The sequence below is a fragment of the Vipera berus genome (genome assembly GCF_964194415.1).
Source record: "Vipera berus genome assembly, chromosome: 2".
In the NCBI taxonomy this organism is placed as follows: domain Eukaryota; kingdom Metazoa; phylum Chordata; class Lepidosauria; order Squamata; family Viperidae; genus Vipera; species Vipera berus.
Genome location: NC_138203.1, coordinates 145,321,421 through 145,340,404, shown reverse-complemented (window position 1 = coordinate 145,340,404; position 18,984 = coordinate 145,321,421). Strand labels below are relative to the sequence as shown.

At 42.6% G+C, this 18,984-nt stretch overlaps 1 protein-coding gene across 4 annotated transcripts in view; it reads right to left on the bottom strand.

Annotated features, from left to right (window-relative positions):
- Positions 1-269: 269 nt before the first annotated feature.
- Positions 270-18,984, bottom strand: part of UTP6 (UTP6 small subunit processome component) — a 32,508-nt gene continuing 13,793 nt past the window's right edge. For 2 of the 4 annotated variants that reach the window (XM_081319359.1, XM_081319361.1), the window contains 10 exons: positions 15,951-16,032; positions 13,662-13,846; positions 11,971-12,050; positions 9,980-10,057; positions 9,672-9,851; positions 8,305-8,385; positions 5,694-5,803; positions 5,516-5,582; positions 2,503-2,575; positions 270-1,679 (listed from right to left, as the gene is read on the bottom strand). In XM_081319359.1, coding sequence (XP_081175485.1) covers positions 1,522-1,679; positions 2,503-2,575; positions 5,516-5,582; positions 5,694-5,803; positions 8,305-8,385; positions 9,672-9,851; positions 9,980-10,057; positions 11,971-12,050; positions 13,662-13,846; positions 15,951-16,032 — 1,094 coding nt within the window. In that variant the 3' untranslated portion in view covers positions 270-1,521. The remainder of the gene's footprint in view (positions 1,680-2,502; positions 2,576-5,515; positions 5,583-5,693; positions 5,804-8,304; positions 8,386-9,671; positions 9,852-9,979; positions 10,058-11,970; positions 12,051-13,661; positions 13,847-15,950; positions 16,033-18,984) is intronic. The other 2 variants (XM_081319360.1, XR_014025306.1) reach the window with 2 other exon arrangements.

The following is an 18,984-nucleotide window of genomic DNA, read 5'->3' as shown; positions in this document are numbered from 1 at the left end:
CAATTGGAATGCATTCAGATGATGATCTCTTTTAGTTCTAGGCAGGTTCTGAATATGTAAAAGAACTTCTGAGAGTTATCCAGGAGTAAAGTTTAGAAACCCACTTTTAAGTCATCACTTTATACCATCTCTTCCTCACTGATTATTTACTACAGTTATTCTTGCTCAGGTAATATCTCCCTTGCAAAACCCTGCATAGGTCTCCTTGCACGCATTGCATATTTGAGACCTCCCTTCTTGAAATAATAGTTAAGTCTGGCAAACATGGAGACCATTCCAGAACCTTTATTTTCTAGAAGGCTTTGCTAGTTTGCTTTGGAAATGTTTCAGATTGTTGTGTGGCTGAAATGCCCAACCTAGACAGAATTTAATTTAATTTAATTTAATAATATTTATATACCGCCCTTCTCCCTGAGGACTCAGGGCGGTTCACAGGGCAAAAGTCAAATACAAAATACAAACATTAAAAAAAGATTAAATAATTGCCCAAGTTAAAACAATTAATACAATAATAAAACCCCAAAAATAAAATTAAAAATACAAAAAAATAAAAACCCCACCAATCCCCATCAGGCTAGGCCGGCTTGTACAAACAAAAACGTCTTGAGATCGCGACGAAAGGAGCGAAGATCGGGCGCCATCCGGAGCTCTACCGGCAACTGATTCCACAGCTCCGGAGCGCCCACAGAGAAGGATCTCCCCCTGGGCGCCACCAATCGACATTCTCTGATTGGTGGCACCCTGAGGAGGCCCTCTCTGTGGGAACGCACAGGGCGCAGGGAGCTTGATGCCGGCAGCAGATGTTCCCTAAGGTACTCCGGCCCCATGCCATGAAGGGCTTTGAACACCATTACCAGAAGAGATGATGTCCAAAGTTTTACACTTGACATAATTCAGTTTTTTATTTTGAATCTTTACATAACGAGTATGGATTCATTTTTTAAAAAAAGAAATGTGCCTAACTTGGTACAAGTTAGCCTAACTTCACTAAGGCTTTTTTTCTGTTCTCTCCCCCTCCCTCCCATATGCCCCAAAATACTTTTGCCTAGAACAACTACATTTCAGTTTGCATCCGTTTGCATGTTTTGCTTTTTACACAAACCACCGCAAACTAGCTGTTCCTAGAACAATCTGTATGTGACCATTTACATTTGCTTGGCAGACAGCTAATTTCTATTCACTAGCCAGAATGAAATCCAGTTCCGTTATATAAAATGTAATATATATATAAAATATAAATAGGCCCATCATGAAACAGTAGCAAAATAAACTCTAAATTAGGTTTGTTTTTCCACTTTCCCTGAAAGTATATATGTATATTAATTAAAATCTAAAACTGCTACATTTCTGTTACATCCAGTAACATGGAGACAATATGGATGGTAGGCAATTATTTAGTAGCAAGTAAAGTAATTTATCCAGGGAACATTCATTATACATTTGACTCAAATAAAAGCCACGTTTCCATAGTTGTAGACTAACAAACAGATTAATTTGCCATTAGAATGAAAAAATATTTTTTCACAGGTGCCCAGCTTGCAGCAATGTATACTTTGAAATAAATGTTTCCACTTGTTCTCCTTTCAATGTTTTCATAGCTCTCCAGTGGATACTGCCACAATTCTCTGGTTTGCCTTGAGAATGATTCAGCTCTTCTTTGATATAATCCAGCCAAAGATCTTCAATAAAAAAACCATAGTTAATACTGTAATAATGAAAATGCTACAAAAGAGGGAATTCCCAGTGCCAAAAACACATTGCCTATGTATTTGATTAGAATGTTACAACTACACTGTATTCTGTAAAATAATCCTGGGTGGATCAGAGACAATGACTATGGTAATTTATGGTAGATCAGAAGCTGTTGTGTATTTTCTGTGAATGAAATACAATAATAGGCTGTTAACAGAAGGTTTTGAACCTTCTGTTAACTATGTTTCCATATAGTAGGTAGATGTCAGACAAAGTGGGTTGGTAAATAGTGTTGTACAAATTTATAAATTGTGCATCTGCTTCGCAAGGAGGGAGGAGTTATTATCTTTCAAAGGTATTTATCAGTATTCAATGGGTGGGGGAACATTTATGTATAGCAGGGATGTCAAACTGCCAGCCTGTGGGCTGGATGCATGGCAAAACCCCATGGCCGGCAATGGGGAAAAAGTTGTGATACGTCATGTGATGTGAGTTTGACACCCCTGATGTATAGGTTTTTTTCTTTTTATGCACATTTTTATGTAGTCTTGTCTAGTTAATTTTTAATTTTTAAACATTTTAATATTTTGAATAGAATAAAATAAAAATGTGATGAAATGTTTCAACTACACAGTATTCTGTAGAATTCCAAGACAGACAAAAAGAAAAATCAGCAACTGCCACAATAAGCTCTGCTTGGTTCATGGAAAGATCTGGTATTATTTAGCAGAAAGAATCAGGCGATTGCCACAGCTTTAACAGAAAGACAACTGAGAGTAGTCTTGAAAACCAACAAGTAAAAATTCTTACCAGGCTCTGTAGCACCAAATTCTCTCAAGGCACGTTCATAATATTCTCGGATGTTAAATATTTTACTGGATTCCTTTTTTAAAAAAATGTGGGTGGTTACCATGCTGAACTTAACACACAGTGATAAAATGACAGGAATAAAATATATTTGTCATACAATCTCAATCATCTTCTGAAACTTTAGGCAGCCTTCATACATAAATCTTTCTGGGGCAATCTTACAAAATAATATGTAGTATGTAAGAGAGAAGCTGAGTCTTACTCCTCGCTCTCTCACCTTGATGCTGACAAGGAAGTGAAGATGAAATTGAATTGATATGAATACATATCAATACATACATATGTGGTGGTGCAGTGGTTAGAATGCAGTACTGCAGGCGAACTCACTGCTCACAGCCAGGAGTTCAATCCAGACCAGCTCAAGGTTGACTCAGCTTTCCATCCAAGGTCGGTAAAAGGAGGACCCACATTGTTGGGGGCAATGTGCTGGCTCTGGAAACCGCTGAGAGAGGGCTGCAAAGCACTGTGAAGCGGTATATAAGTCTAAGATTGCTATTGCTAATGGACATTATACAGGATTAACAACTCTGCACAGGAGTAGTTCTCTGCAACCTTTTCCTGATTAACACACTTCACCCTGTACAACGTCCTCTTACAAGTACAGGTAATTTAAGTCACCTCAATTGGGAATGTCTGCTAAGCGATGCAATTGTTAAGCAAGTCACACCCAATTTTACGACCTTTTTTGCCATGGGCATTAAGCAAATCAGGTGGTCGTTAAGCAAATCTGGCTTCCTCCACTGACTGCTTGTCAGAAGACCCCTGAGAAGGTTACAAATGGATGCAACTGTCATAAATACAGGCTGGTTGCCAAGCAACCAAATTTTGATCACATGACCACAGGGATGCTGCAACAGTCATAAGTGCAAGAGACTGATGTATGTCACCTTTTTCGTAGCAGTTGAAAGTTTTAAACAAATTTGTGAAAGAAATGGTCATAAGTGTAGGACTGCCTGTAAGTCAAATAGGGGTCTCACTGTTTACTAAATGAATAACCTGTGAAGAACATTTGTTTCCTGCCCTTCAGTCATTAATATCTTTTGGTTCTTTTTTTTGCCTTTCTTCACTAGACCATAATCATAGCTGTGTCTCCCATTCCTTCACTTCAAGTTTAGCCTCTTTTCATTCTAATCGGACCTGAACATGAAGCAAAGGGAGGGATGGGGAGCTATCTTGGGACTAAGAGAGACAGGGGCTTCCTGCCAGGCCTTTGGTCTTAAACAAGAAGTCACGGTCATCCAAAGGGTCAGAAAACAAAACCTTACAACCGGGGGAATGAATTGGCAAGCAGAAACTGGGGCGTAATGCAGTGTCCGAGAGCCTCCAAGGGGTGGGGAGTGTCAAAACGAACAAGATGGTAGAATCCTTTTCTAGATGCATACCAACATGGTGACATGCCACCATAACAGAATTGGAAGGGACTTTGGAGGTCTTCTAGTCCAACCCCCTGCTCAGGCAGGAAACCCTATACCATTTGAAACAAATGGCTGTCCAATCTCTTCTTAAAAACTTCCAGTGTTGGAGCACCCACAACTTCCGGAAGCGAGTTGTTCCACTGATCAATTGTTCTAGCTGTCAGGAAATCTTGCAGATTTCAATCTAAGCTGCAGATGCTCTGACAGGGGCATTCCTTCCCAACTTCCAGGAGCAGTTTGCATGCAAACAATCCAGGCGCAGGAATAGGCTTCTGGAAGTGAGAGAGGAATCGTCCTGACTGTGCTGCTCTTGAAGGACAACAAGAAAGGGCAAGAGAAGGCAGCAGTTTCAGAGGCCCTATTGGTTTTCTCCACGGTCACGGCTGGCTACAGTACTCTCTTCCTCTGAGCCCCTTGTAGGGTCCAATCCTTGTGGTGGAATGTAGTCCAGGTTCCCAGGAAGAAATGGGTGCATACCAGAGGCCCAAAAAGACAGCCAGTTTAGACAGTTCAGTTAGGAGAAAAGAGTTAGAAATTCTCAGAGTATACTTTGAGAGTATATCTTTAATGATGCCAGTAATGGCTTTACTTTGGCAAGATTTCTGTCTATAGGCAAGGAACAATAACAAGAACTGCTTAGAAATTATTCTGCATGTCTTTCTTGGTTTTGGAGCCTGACAGGCCTATAGCTGCAGCATCAGGACCAAAAGGACCCTCCCTCTCCCTTTTTCCCCACCCATCCCCAACTACTGCGGTCAGTGTAGGAGTTTCAGCTTCTCTCATTGGAGGGAAGTATTATGTTAAACTCCAGAGAGCTCCCCCTCTCAAATATTCCCACAAAAGACATCCTTACATAATGCAAAGACATTGATTATCCACCCAAGACAACCACTATAATCAGTGTGTGTGAAACATAATAATGTAAGTGTCTTTCCATTCTTAAGACATGTAATGCTTTAAAACAAAAATGAGAAATTTATGATGATCTTTCCAGTGTTGTTGATTTACAATTCCTAGCAGTAACAGCCGGCACTGGACTTCTTAACTGTAGTTTGGGAATATTAGAGAATCCAGAGGTCAACCTCACCCTTTCCTTTAATAAGTTTAAGAACACCAACGATGGCTAGGATGTTGAAGAAACTGGCCATGTGCCAATAATCTGCCTGCCACATTAAGGATTACTATTTCTAGGGGGCTTTTAAAATCAGCTGAAGTATTTTACTGTGGCCCATTTCTAACAGAGCATACTTTACAAAATAAAAAGCACTGATTCCCTGAGAAACCTCACATTGGTAAATACCGCTACAAATATTGACACTATTTATTCATTTGTTCTATCAAACAATCGGTAAATATTTCCACAAATATCACTGTTATTCATTTAAGTGAGACTGAGTGGTAAACCAATTGAAAATAAAAATAAATGCAACCATACAAAAATTAAAACACATGGTACCTGAGAAACTAATATACTCCATAATTACTAACACAACCAAGAAACGGATCCCTGCACTTGTTTATAATACTTCTTTACTTACTTGTTCCTTTTCAATCTGAATCATTTGTTTGAAGAACTGGAGTGAAAATGGGCGGCACTCCTGCAGCCTAGGAGAGAAGTAATGGGGTAAGTAAGGCACCTGATTTTAACAACAAATAGGGGTGGAGAGGTGTAGAAAAAAGTGATTAAATAATGCTACAAAAAGGAGCTATGCTAACCTGATGAAGACTTGCTTTGCTTTCTTATAGCCACCGGTCCTGTGAGCCCACTCAAGGTACTTTTCTTTCAAGGCTATGGAGTCAGCAGGAAGTGTGGCAAGTAAAGATTTCTGCCGGTTAAATGTAAATGATTGTGAAGTCCATTAAATGACACAGAGCTTTTAAGCATCCAAGGTGGATTTTGAAACTAAAGTCAAGAAGATAGGTTACTTTGTTCTTTGTGACAATTACCCACACCAAATTGGATCTATTGACTCACCTAGAGCAGGGGTCCCCAACCCCCGGTCTTTGGACCAGCACCGGATGGTGGCATGCCAGAAACTGGTCCACCCAAAGAAGCGAAGCCCCATCCGCGGGATGCAGGCAGCACATGAAACCACGCCCCCTCTCGTCCATGGAAAACTTCTCTGCATGGAACCGGCCCCTGATGCCCAAAGGATTGGGGGCCACTAAGCTAGAGGATATACATCAATCTGGCAATCTCCTATTCATAGAGTTTAGTAAACCTACTCTGGAGAGTCTACAACTAGTCTTTGCTTTACAACCACTCATTCAGCGTCCTTTTGAAGTTACAATGGTGCAGAATGAGGGGAACTTACGGCAGGTCCTTGTAACTGCAGCTGTCTCAAAATCCTTGTGGTCATATGATTGAGATCCAAGTACTTGACAATCAGCTTGCAATTACAACATTGTGGCATTCCACGGTCATGTGACTGCTATTTGCAACTTTCACTACCAGTTTCCAACAAGCAAAGTCAATGGAAAGCCAGCAGGTCACAAGTAGCAACCACATGACATTGCACTTAACAATGGCTTGGGATTCGTTTAACAACAGTGACTGCACCACTAAGTGGCATGGTCACGTGACATCATACTTTACAACTGCATTGCTTAGCAATAGAAATTCTGGCCCTAATTATCCTTGTTAACTGAATACAACAATATTTCTGAAACTTTTCATTTCTAATTAAAGACTGTTTCGATGTGTTTTGTTTACTCCATTTCAGGAGATATATATATATATATATATATAAAACTTTTTGTTCTTTTTGATAAATAACTCAAAGCATATAACTGTTCCTAATGCTCTCCTCCTAGTTTCTCCACAACTACAACAAAAATCATGTAAGGTAAATTGGACTGCAAGGGAGTGACTGGCCCAAAGTCACTCAGACACTTCTCATGCCTAAAGTGAGACTAGAACTCACAGTCTCCTGATTTCTAGCCTGGTGCCTTAATCATTACACCAAAATGGTGTATTTCATAAGGTAAAGGTAAAGGTTCCCCCGCACATGCGTGCTAGTCGTTTCCAACTCTAGGGGCCGGTGCTCATCTCCGTTTCAAAGCCGAAGAGCCAGCGCTTGTCCGAGGACGTCTCCGTGGTCATGTGGCCGGCATGACTAGACGCCAAAGGCGCACAGAACGCTGTTACCTTCCCACTGTAGTGGTCCCTATTTTTCTACTTGCCTTTTTACGTGCTTTCGAACTGCTAGGTTGGCAGAAGCTGGGACGAGTAACAGGCGCTCACTCTGTTATGCGGCACTTGGGATTCGACCCGCCAAACTGCCGACCTTCTGATCGACAAGTTCAGCGTCCTAACCCACTGAGCCACTGCGTCCCTACGGTGTATTTCATACTCTTCCTAAATTTCCACTTTTTTTGTTAATGAAGCCTATGTTTCTATTTCTGAATTACATACAGATAGTCCTCAACTTACGACCACAATAGAGGCCAAACTTTTTGTTGCTAAGCAAGGCAATTGTTAAGTGACAATTGTTAATTGCCCCGTTTTACAACCTTTCTTGCCACAATTGTTAAGTGAATTACTGTAGGTGTTAAGTTTGTAAGACAGACACTAAGTGAGTCTGGCTTCCTCATTGACTATGCTTGCCAGGTTGCAAAAAGTGATCACATGACCTCAGGACACTGCAACCATCATAGATATATGCCAGTTGCCCAGTGTCTGAAGTCTGATCATCATGGGGATGCTGCAAGGGTTGTAGGGTTGAAAAACAGTCATAAGTCACTAAGAGCCTTGGTGGAGCAGTGGGCTAATGCCTCCTTAAGTAACACCAGCTGCCTGCAATTAGTGCAGGTTCGCATCCCACCAGGCTCAAGGTTGACTCAGCCTTCCATCCTTCCGAGGTAGGTAAAATGAGGACCCAGATTGTTGGGGGCAATTAAGCTGACTTTGTAATAATGCCGCTGGGGTGTGTGTGAAAGCCCTAATAAGCAGGCATATACATAGAATGAAGGCTACTGCTAAGCTTGTAAGCCGCCCTGAGTCTTCGGAGAAGGGCGGGATATAAATGGAATTAAAATAAAATAAAAATAAAATTTTCAGTGCCGTTTTGACTTTTAACAGTCACTAAACGAATGGTTGTAAGTTGAGAACTACCTGTATATATTTTCAGCAAAATATTTGCAGAATTACAAAAGCCTCGTCTATAGATATGATATCATAGGGTTTATCTTGCAATTTATTTATTTTTAATGCACAGGTTATCATTACTTCTAAAATTAATTTTTAAAATAATAGTGGAACCATTCTTACTCTCTTTTCCAAATCAATCTCACAGTATGATTCATTTTTTAATGGAATATATGATACCTGATAGAGGGCTTCAGTCTCTGCTTTGCTACTGGCACCTTCACTCCATTCTAGCCATAAAGTCCATATTGGCAAGGTGTCCTACAAGGAGGAATAACAACAACAAAAACCAGAAGAAAGTATTGGATATGAGTTGTATAAAATACCTGCAGGCAAATTGAAAGACACTGGAATTCCTGAAGTAGTCTAGCAGAAAATATATTGATGAAATTAAGGAGCCTCTCGTCTATAGAAAGGGACCAGACTAAGTAAGTGAAGTCCTGCATTACGCAGGCAATGCAAAAAGCTTACAAAGGAAAAATAGGGGAACTCAGAAAATAACTGAGTGTTATTTTCATAGCTGCATGATTTGTCTCTGGGATCTTTAAAATATAAGAGGTGTGGGGAATGCAATTGCAATATTGGAAGGTGTTACCACAATGGAATGCCATGTCCCTAATGACAAGTGCTCATCGTCCTATGGACAATGGGTAAGCAAGTACTTATATAGGCCCACTAGGGATGGATGGCCCTTTCTTACTATGCCCTTTGTTACTATAAGTGCAAGAAGCGAATTTAAAAAGCTCTTTCATTGCCTCTGCCAGGAGCACTGCCAACTGCCCCATTCATCCTTCCCGAGAAAAAGGTAAAATGTGACTTTTTTGACAGTGCCACATTGATCTCTCAAGTTGGATCTTATGGAAAGAGCATTTCAGATCACTAAGCAGATCCTGCAATTGTGTTAGTTATTCTGTTTTAGTCAATACAGACAGTCCTTGTTTACTGACCACAATTGGGAGTGGCAACTCTATCACTAAGCACTGTAGTTGCTAAGGGAAACCATAGGACCACAATGGCTTATGACCTTACTTCCCATTTGGACTTTATGCAAATCACACGGATCATTAAGCAAGATATCACATAAGCACAACTAGCAATTTCACTTCCACATTCTCCATTAATTTTCCGGATTGGAAACTAATTGTGAACTGCCTGAATGGCAATCATGTGACAGCAGGACACTAAAGATGTGTGGATTAGTTGCAAAGCTTTTTTTTTCCAACTACCATATCTTTGAACAGGCACTAAATGAGGCAGTCAGTAAACAAGGACTACTTGTATACATTTTTACTTCAGAGCGTAATTTTTTTTAGACTTGCAGTTTATTAATACACGTTATTTTAGTAGCTTGTGTTGCATTTGTATGAACAAGACTCCTTGCTTTGATGGCATTCTATCTCAACCCACTTGATTTGACTTTTTGTGTTGTATATTTGGTAAACGTTGCTGTCCAATGACTCAAAAAAATGTTACTGTTACTAGTTTCAGATGACTCCCAGGCTCCAAGTGTTTAGTCATACAACCAAAGATCAGAAGAGAGTTCCTACCTTAGCTTTAACCACTTTGAAAGCCTCCTGGGCACAAGCGGCCACTTCATTGCTCTGCAGATTCAGCAGCAATTGCAACCTCATTTCCCACATATCCACCAATTGGCTGAAACGGTTTGTGGCTGCCGCTGCCACCTCCCTGGCCTTGTCTTCATGACCGAGTCCCAGCAGGAGCTGGATCTGAAAAGATGACACAAAATAAGCACTGAATGGCTGCTTTCAGGAATGAGGTTCTAAGCTCCAAACCCACCCTTTCCGGTTTATGCGAGTGGGAGCTTTTCAAGTGCAAGGACCACATCCTTCCTTACCCACTGTTTATAGAGAGAAGCTGGCAGCAATTGTGAGTCATGAGCTCGGCTGAAAACACTCAGTGCCCTTTCCAGTCTCTGAAACAAGAGGGAAGGCGTAAAAAAAAACTGCGCTGCTGTACAAATGAGTCTTCATAAAATATCACAGAGCTTTTTGAAGTCACAATCCTGAGTACTAGTGGCTAAATTTTCCGGAACCATGCATATAGTCAAAGGATATTATTTATGGCATCAACGGAAAAAGCACCGGGTTTGGGAGAATTTCAAGGACTGGACAAATACCAACAAAAAGTTTTTTAAAATTAAGGGAAACAAATCTTCCACCCACCAGGCCGATCAAATCAGTTTCCTTAGGGAACGATGAATGTGGAACTGACTTGATGGGAAAGGAAGGGGAAAATTGAAAGGATGAAAATTTGGAGATCCTGAAAACTGGCTTATCTGGCTGAAGTTCAAACCCTGTACGAGCGTACCACACACTGTAAGATTTTGCCGCAGGAGCCACGTAACCCACAATCTTTTATGTTGCCAAGGAAGTGCTCTTTTGCAACCCTCTGCTGTGTCTTCTCAATGCAAATTCTGTTCCTCATTACTGCTGCAACCATTGCCTCCTCTCTGTCCTCCCCTGAAGTTGAGAAGTCTAGGTGCAGTACTAGACATGAATCTTTGCCCAGATCAATAGCAATCTACACTATTTATTATTACATGTCGCCCTCGGCACTGAAAAGACTGTTCAGCCTTTCTGCAAAGCAGCCAACAACTGAATGCTTACATGTTACATCTATAATTGCATCACAAGCTGAACTAAAAACAAGAGAATCCAAGTCTACTACTTTAATATTCTACGTAGGTTTCACTTTCCACAGGGTCGCTTCTGCAGTCTTCTGTCAAAGATGCATTCCCAGATTAAAACTTAAAAGGCGAAGCCAATGTCTGGCAAAAGGGCATGGGCGCCAGCCTCACTTTTTAAAGTTCCCAGCACTTGTAAAATGTTATAATGAAAATTTTAAAATATTAATTTATTTGTTTCATTTGTATCCTGCCTTTATTTTTATAAATATGGCAACCACACCTAATACTCCTTCCTCCTCTTATTTTCCCCATAACAACAACTGAGAGTGAGTGACTAGCCCAAAGTTGGCTTTCATGGCTAAGGCAGGACTTGAACTCAGTCTCCCACATTCTCAGCTTATTCTTTATTATAATAAATTTATTTATTTTTATTTTATTTTAATTCCATTTATATCCCGCCCTTCTCCGAAGACTCAGGGCGGCTTACAAGCTTAGCAGTAGCCTTCATTCTATGTATATGCCTGCTTGTTAGGGCTTTCACACACACCCCAAGCGGCATTATTACAAAGTCAGCTTAATTGCCCCCAACAATCTGGGTCCTCATTTTACCTACCTCGGAAGGATGGAAGGCTGAGTCAACCTTGTACTGTACATCACAAAGATTCTTCACAAAAGCTTCCTATCTTTTTTTTTAAAAAAAAACCCAAAACCCAAGTAGCCATTCATCCCTAAGGACATATATCCAAAACTTTTACTTCCTTTTGATTTGGGCGCAAATTAGTCATTTTTGCAGTCCAGCCTTAGAAATTAGGAGCCAACCAGATAAGTTCTCAAGATGAGACTAAACATCTATTTAAGTGAAGTACTATATTATTGAGTAATCAGAATGGGGAAGGTAGGTCAGAATATGCCTGTCCATCCTGCACAGGCATATGGTACAGGCGCCGGATGGCAATTCTGACAATGCCTCACTAAAATCATAAGGACAGATAAACACGGGCAAACTGTACAAATTGAAGCCGCACACATTCAGATCTTTGTTTACTCCCTTAATAAGCCTTAATATTCTATCCAATAAATCAATTTTCTAAAAGCTTTTTCAGGCTGCAAACTGAGGGACTTGCCAGTGACATCCCTCCATGGGAAAGCAGCATCAGTAACAGAAGAAACCTGCATTATTCCAAAGGTAAAGCATTTACCTTTTGTCTTAATTCTTCACTGTTGGTCTTCCGGTTGCATCTTTCCAAGGTAAACGTGACATAATATTTCCACATTTCCTCTGCAGAATTCAAAACATTTGTTATTTCTTCTGAAAACAGAAGTCAGGTTTACTGGCATCTATGAAGCAGAGTCTAACTTCTGAGTAGTCTTTCAAGTCAGCACCAGTTCTGCTGTGGCATTACCCTATTAAGCCTCAAGGGAGCGCTGTGGTGCTCTGCATCTTCCTCATAAGTCAGCATACAAAGCCCACTAAGCTTTGTTGTAGAATTCACATACAGTTGACTCAGAGTCTTAGAGAGAAAAATACCTAAGTATGACAAAGCATCTGTTAAGGGGGCAAACGGGCATATTCTCCTCACGTTCCTTCTCATTTCACTGCAAGACTACATTAGAAATGGGTGGCAGAACATTTGAATTTGTGGAGTTGTTTTGCTAGATGGGGTCAATTAGTACAAAATTGAAATAAAGCAGTTTGCAGGCTTAATGAAAGAAACAGCCAGCCTGAAAAAGGTAGCCCGCAGAAGGAAAAGAGGTGTGGAAAGTGTTTAGGAAGGGAGCCTCCCTAGGTTTCTGAAAAGTAAAAAATTAAGGAGGGGAGAGATCTTTTCAGACTTGTAGCATTCTGTTACCGTAATCTTACAATAAAGGGATTGTGTGCTTCTTGGTCCGGACTACCTCAAAGGGCTGATGGTAGGAGATGCCAAATAAGCACTTTGTGCACAAGCACAGACATGGGTGGAAAGTGCTTATCCAGAGTCCTTCTTAGATAAGTGCTAATTAGGTACTGGGCACCTGCTGAAATTCCAGCTTAGTTCGCAAAGACAGTGGAGGGGAGCTGAAATCATTTTGCACGACAGGTAGTCCTCGACTTACAAACACAATTTTCTGTTGCTAAGTGAAACAGTTGTTAAGCGAGTTTTGCCCCATTGTATGTCCTTTCTTGCCACAGTGGCTAAGTAAATCACTGCAGTTGTTAAAGTTACGGTAGTAACCCAGTTGTAAAGAGAATCTGGCTGATCACATGTCACCATGACACTGCAACCGTCGTATGAGTCAGTTGCCAAGCATCTGAATTTTGGTCACGTGACCACGGGGATGCCGCAATGACCGCTGAGTGTGAAACCAGTCATAGATTACTTTCTTCAACGCCACTGTAGCTTTGAACAGTCACTAAATGAAATGGCTGCAAGTCGAGGACTACCTGTACACACTTGACACTGAAGCTAAAGGCTTGTATGTTGCCTTAGAAAAACGCACTCTTTCATAAAAATCTAGATCATCAAATCAAAGTGACGAGTCATCTCAATCCTTCATCCAGAAACTTCCTCTGTGGAAGGCTGTTGTTTTCTAAATAAAATAATGTTCAGTTATTTGTCCCTGGGATCGACAGTAATAGCACTCGGCCCGACTACTGACTCTTTCCATCTGCTGCTTGTTGGAACTGAACCCCATGAACTGAACACAGATTTTCAATATTAGTTCACACAAAAATAAATAGCCACCTTCCCTATGGGAAACTTGGACAACAACCCCAAGTATACGAGACAGACTTTTGGGGCAAGTATTTGCCGTTCTCAAGTCCATGGCTTCAGAATGAACTCAGAAACTCAGCTATAAGAACTGGAGGAAAACAAGCAAGTTTTAATATCCAAGGGAAAAAAAATCTAACCAGTGGGAAGGTGTGTGACTGCCTCCTCAAATACAGCACAACACCGTTCTTCTTTGCAGGCAACCTCTAAAGCCTTTGACTGTTTCGACTTAGGTTGTTCTGAAGAAGGCGGGGATTCCATCTCCAGTTCCCGGCGTGCCATAAAATTCCACACAAGAGGATCATTGTCATACGTTGCCTGCAAGCTAAAAGAAAAGTTGCATTACGCTATTAGCTATGAGTGACTCCCTTCCTATAAAGCTCTGGCGTAATTGCAAGTGCTTTTGTTCCATAAAAGGTAAGCAACCATAAGTGGGAACATTTTGCTTATGCTAGTAGAACTCACAGAGTGTGCACAGAAACAGGAATGCCTTCAGCCAGAAGTGTTTTAGATATTCTGAAGTACTTCAGAATACTACCCTGTGCTCTACACAAGCCTAGCCAGGTGATCTGGGAAGGATGTGTTCCTGCTTCAGTGTTTTAAATTAGAATTACACCACTACAGATGGTAGCAGTCCCATTTACAAGCTCACCGTGTTAAATATGCATATACCTCCTAGAACAGGAACGGACAGTGTGTCCCTTTATGACCTCCGGACTTCAACTCTTGAGAATTGATGGCTGGCTCAGGAATTCTGGGAGTTGAAATCCACAGATCATAAAGGGGCCATAGCTGCCTACCCGTCCTAGAAAATGGGAAACTTGGCACAGCAAGAAATGGGTTAGATAACACATTTTCTTTTCCCATGCGAGAAGCTTAAAAGGAATTTGTACATACCAACCAGCACTAAAAAATGGTTATCTCCTACCCAAAGCCTCTACAGACACAACACAGTTATGAAGATCAAGGGCATTTTTTTAGTGCAATGGAGACCGCATACCATAAATCCAAGCAGATTTATGCTTATCAGTTGTTTATACTCAATTGTACTCACAGTCTTAATCATAGCCAAGACGATGGACCTGGAATGAAAAGACTTGGGAGGCCCATTTGACCACAGAACTCATTTTATAATTTTATCTACTTTCTGTCTCAGCCCAACAAATCTCACCATTGTACTGTTGTAAAAATAAACAAAGTGAGCTAAAGCACATTGAGTTACCACACGAAAGTCAGGATGCCATAAAAAATAAATACAAACAGATAAAAATAGGGGGGGGGGAGGAAACATGCTCTTTTCTGAACAGCAGCTCCTAAATTATGGTGTTTCTTACTATTATTTTTTTAAAGTCACATAAATCATGCAGGCACATAAGGCAAACACTCAATGCCAAGCCAGACAATTAAGTGGGCAATTAAATATTTTGACGCAGTTGATCGTGGCCTGAATATTCTGCTGTTTGTGGATATAAATGGCAGATGCTATCCATCTTGGGTAGCAAGATGGGCAGTATATATGTATATACACAAATTACATAGGGTGCTAGATACCTGTTTAAAAGCAAGGCTGTGCTAATAAACGCCTAGTCTAGAAATTTCCCTTTTTACAGTACGCTAAACCTGTCTTCATTTCCAAAGATTGGAAAGCAGCTTACATTTAAAAAGCTGCATTAGAAATGTCAATGTCAATATTCTGATATTCACCAGAATATCAAAAGTACATAGTTAAAAACTGAGCACCATGATTGGAAACAGAATATTTCAAAGCACACACAGGCACTTTTAACCTATTTTCCCCAGAAGGAAACAAGGCACTGATGCTGCAGTTCTCACCTGGCTGAGCCTTCCAGAGAAAAAGGGAATCTGAAAAATGGCTGCAGTCTATAAAGAGATGAAAATCTGCCCGCCCAAAAGCTGCTGCCAGTATTCAATAAGTTTATTTTTAAATACATATTAAAATCTTATAAATTAAAAACAGAGCCAAGGTAATAATAACACTTGCATCTTTGCACTAGAGCAGGGGTTCCCAACCGGGGGTGTGAGACAATATTCCAGGGGGTGGAAAAACCTGGGTTTAGAAGTTTCAAAATTATTTTTTATGTTCACGTCATTCAAAATTTGTTTAAATAAGTTTATTACTTTTGTTAAGGCGTGTGAGACTATATCAGAAGCGTTCTAGGGGTGTGGGGTATAGAAAAGGTTGGGAACCACTGCACTAGAGCATCTTAATTGAACAGAAATGGGGTTTGTTTTTGCTAGAGCCAAATCAAAATGAGACCAGTTTATGCAATTAATCTAATCCTGTCTTCTGGAATATGCTGAAATAATTCTAAACCTTAAACATGCAGAGTCTACGGGAGTAGACTTAACACACAATAGAATAATGGTTACTGAATGCTAAGATGGTGGAAAGCGCACCCAAAACTTACTTTTCAAGAATTTCTTTTTGAAGATCTTGTGTAAAATCAAAATGTTTTGCAATTGACAAAAGTAATAGCACAAACTCAGCACCTACAATGAAGAAGGATACATTAATCAGGATACTCTTAAGTATCATAATCAGAATTGCAGCTTCCCTAACTGTAACCCCTACTTCCTTTGACATTCCCAGGCTTCTTGCCCCATCTAACATAAATGGGGTACTGGCATGTTGCAAAATAAACTCCCTGTGCTATACTGTCAAGAAAATATTCAGGCCCTATGATTTTTGTCTAGGGTATGTTTGCTGTGTATATTTTGCCCAGGTACATTGGTATGTATCTCTTCTTTCTATGTAAAACAAGTGTTAGTAATTTGATTTTCTTTGAAATGAATTTACAATCAATCTAAATAGAGCCTTGGTGGAGCAGTGGGCTAATGCCTCCTTAAGTAACACCAGCTGCCTGCAATTAGTGCAGGTTCGAGTCCCACCAGGCTCAAGGTTGACTCAGCCTTCCATCCTTCCGAGGTAGGTAAAATGAGGACCCAGATTGTTGGGGGCAATAAGCTGACTTTGTAATAATGCCGCTTGGGGGAGGGGGCAAAAGCCCTAATAAGCAGGCATATACATAGAATGAAGGCTATTGCTAAGCACATTGATTTGTGCTTTAGATTGTAAGCCGCCCTGAGTCTTCGGAGAAGGGCGGGATATAAATGGGCTGCCATTTTTTTAAAAATGAGATGGAACCGGTTCCCGGTTGCCCGATGGCGACGGCCCGTCTGCAAAGCTGCCGCTTTCGGCAGCTTTGCAGACGGGCCGTGGCAGCTTCCTCAAAGAGCGGCGCCCCTGCCCATTCCGAGAGGTGCGCGCGCACCTCTCCGAACGACCGGAGGTGCGCGCGTACCTCCGCGCGAATGGGCAGCGGTGCCGCTCTTTCAGGAAGCCCGCCGCGGCCCGTCTGTCAAGCTGCCGAAAGCGGCAGCTTAGCAGACGGGCCGCGGCAGCTTCCTCAAAGAGCGGCGCCCCTGCCCATTCCGAGAGGTGCGCGCGCACCTCTCCGAACGACCGGAGTTGCGCGCGCACCTCCCCAAACCTTTGGGGAGGTGCGCGCGTACCTCCGTGCGAAGGGGCAGCGGCGCCGCTCTTTGAGGAAGCTGCCGAAAGCAGCAGCTTCCTCAAAGAGCGGCACCGCTGCCCGTTCGCGCGGAGGTACGCGCGCACCTCCGGTCGTTCGGAGAGGTGCGCGCGCACCTCTCGGAATGGGCAGGGGCGCCGCTCTTTGAGGAAGCTGCCGCGGCCCGTCTCCTAAGCTGCCGCTTTCGGCAGCTTCACAGACGGGCCATGGCAGCTTCCTGAAAGAGCGGCACCGCTGCCCATTCGCGCGGAGGTGCGCGCGCACCTCCCCAAACCTTTGGAGAGGTGCGCGCGCACCTCTCGGAATGGGCAGGGGCGCCGCTCTTTGAGGAAGCTGCCGCGGCCCGTCTGCTAAGCTGCCGCTTTCGGCAGCTTGACAGACGGGCCGCGGCGGGCTTCCTGAAAGAGCGGCACCGCTGCCCATTCGCGCGGAGGTACGCGCGCACCTCCGGTCGTTCGGAGAGGTGCGCGCGCACCTCTCGGAATGGGCAGGGGCGCCGCTCTTTGAGGAAGCTGCCGCGGCCCGTCTGCTAAGCTGCCGCTTTCGGCAGCTTGACAGACGGGCCGCGGCGGGCTTCCTGAAAGAGCGGCACCGCTGCCCATTCGCGCGGAGGTACGCGCGCACCTATGGTCGTTCGGAGAGGTGCGCACGCACCTCTCGGAATGGGCAGGGGCGCCGCTCTTTGAGGAAGCTGCCGCGGCCCGTCTGCTAAGCTGCCGCTTTCGGCAGCTTCACAGACGGGCCGCGGCAGCTTCCTCAAAGAGCGGCACCGCTGCCCGTTTGGGGAGGTGCGCGCGCACCTCCGCCCATTCGGGGAGGTGCGCGTGCACCTCTCCAAACGGGCGGTGCCACTCTCCATTTGGAGAGGTGCGCGCGCACCACTGCCCGTTGGAAGAGGTGCGCGCGCACCGGGCGGCTGGGAGCCGCAAGAGACGGCTCAAAGAGCCGCATGCGGCTCCAGAGCCGCAGGTTGCCGACCTGTGGTATAGGGTTTCCCGCCTGAACTTCCAAGGTCCCTTCCAACTCTGTTACTCTGTTATTTTTGAATATTTTGTTGCAATTTGTGACAACAAATATGCAAGTTATCATCTTCAGACTCTGTCTGCTCCTCCTATTCATTGGGGTAGGCAACCTAAGCTCTTTTATGACTCATGGACTTCAACTCCCAGAATTCCTGAGTCAGCTATGCTGACTCAGGAATTCTGGGAATTGAAGTCCATGAGTCATAAAAGAGCCGAGGTTGCCTACCTCTGTCTTAGCCAATTATTTGTCTTCAAGTCTCATCAGTGTTAGCCCCTTTTTAAGGAACCAATAACACACTCTAAAATTCCAGACATGCTTACTGACCCAAAGAACATCAGAGTTTAAAAAAACTGAAGCATGTCTATCCTAAACCCATAAAAGGAAACAAGAGCAGTTTTACCCTAAACTAATGTTGCATAGTGAAAAGGTATCTCCCCAATGCTTGAAAAAATACAGGCAGTCCTCAACGTATGACAATTGAGCCCCAAATTTCTGTTGCTAAGCGAGACAGTTGTTCAATGAGCTTTGCCCCATTTTCTGACCTTTCTTGACTCAGCTGCTAAAGTGAATCACGGCACTTGTTAAGTTAGTAATACAGTTAAAGGAATCTGACCTGCCCATTGACTTTGCTTGTCAGAAGGTCGCAAAAGGCGATAAACATGACCCTGGGACACTGCGACCGTCATAAATATGAGTGAGTTGCCAAGCATCTGAATCATGTGACCATGGGGAATGCTGCAATGGTTGTATGAAAAATGGTCGTACTTTTTCCCAGTGTTGTCGTAACTTGAACTGTCACTAAATGAACTGTTGTAAGTCAAAGACTACCTGTATTTGCTCACTTATAAATTTCTGCATTTTTTGGACTCGTAGATAACTGGCCAGC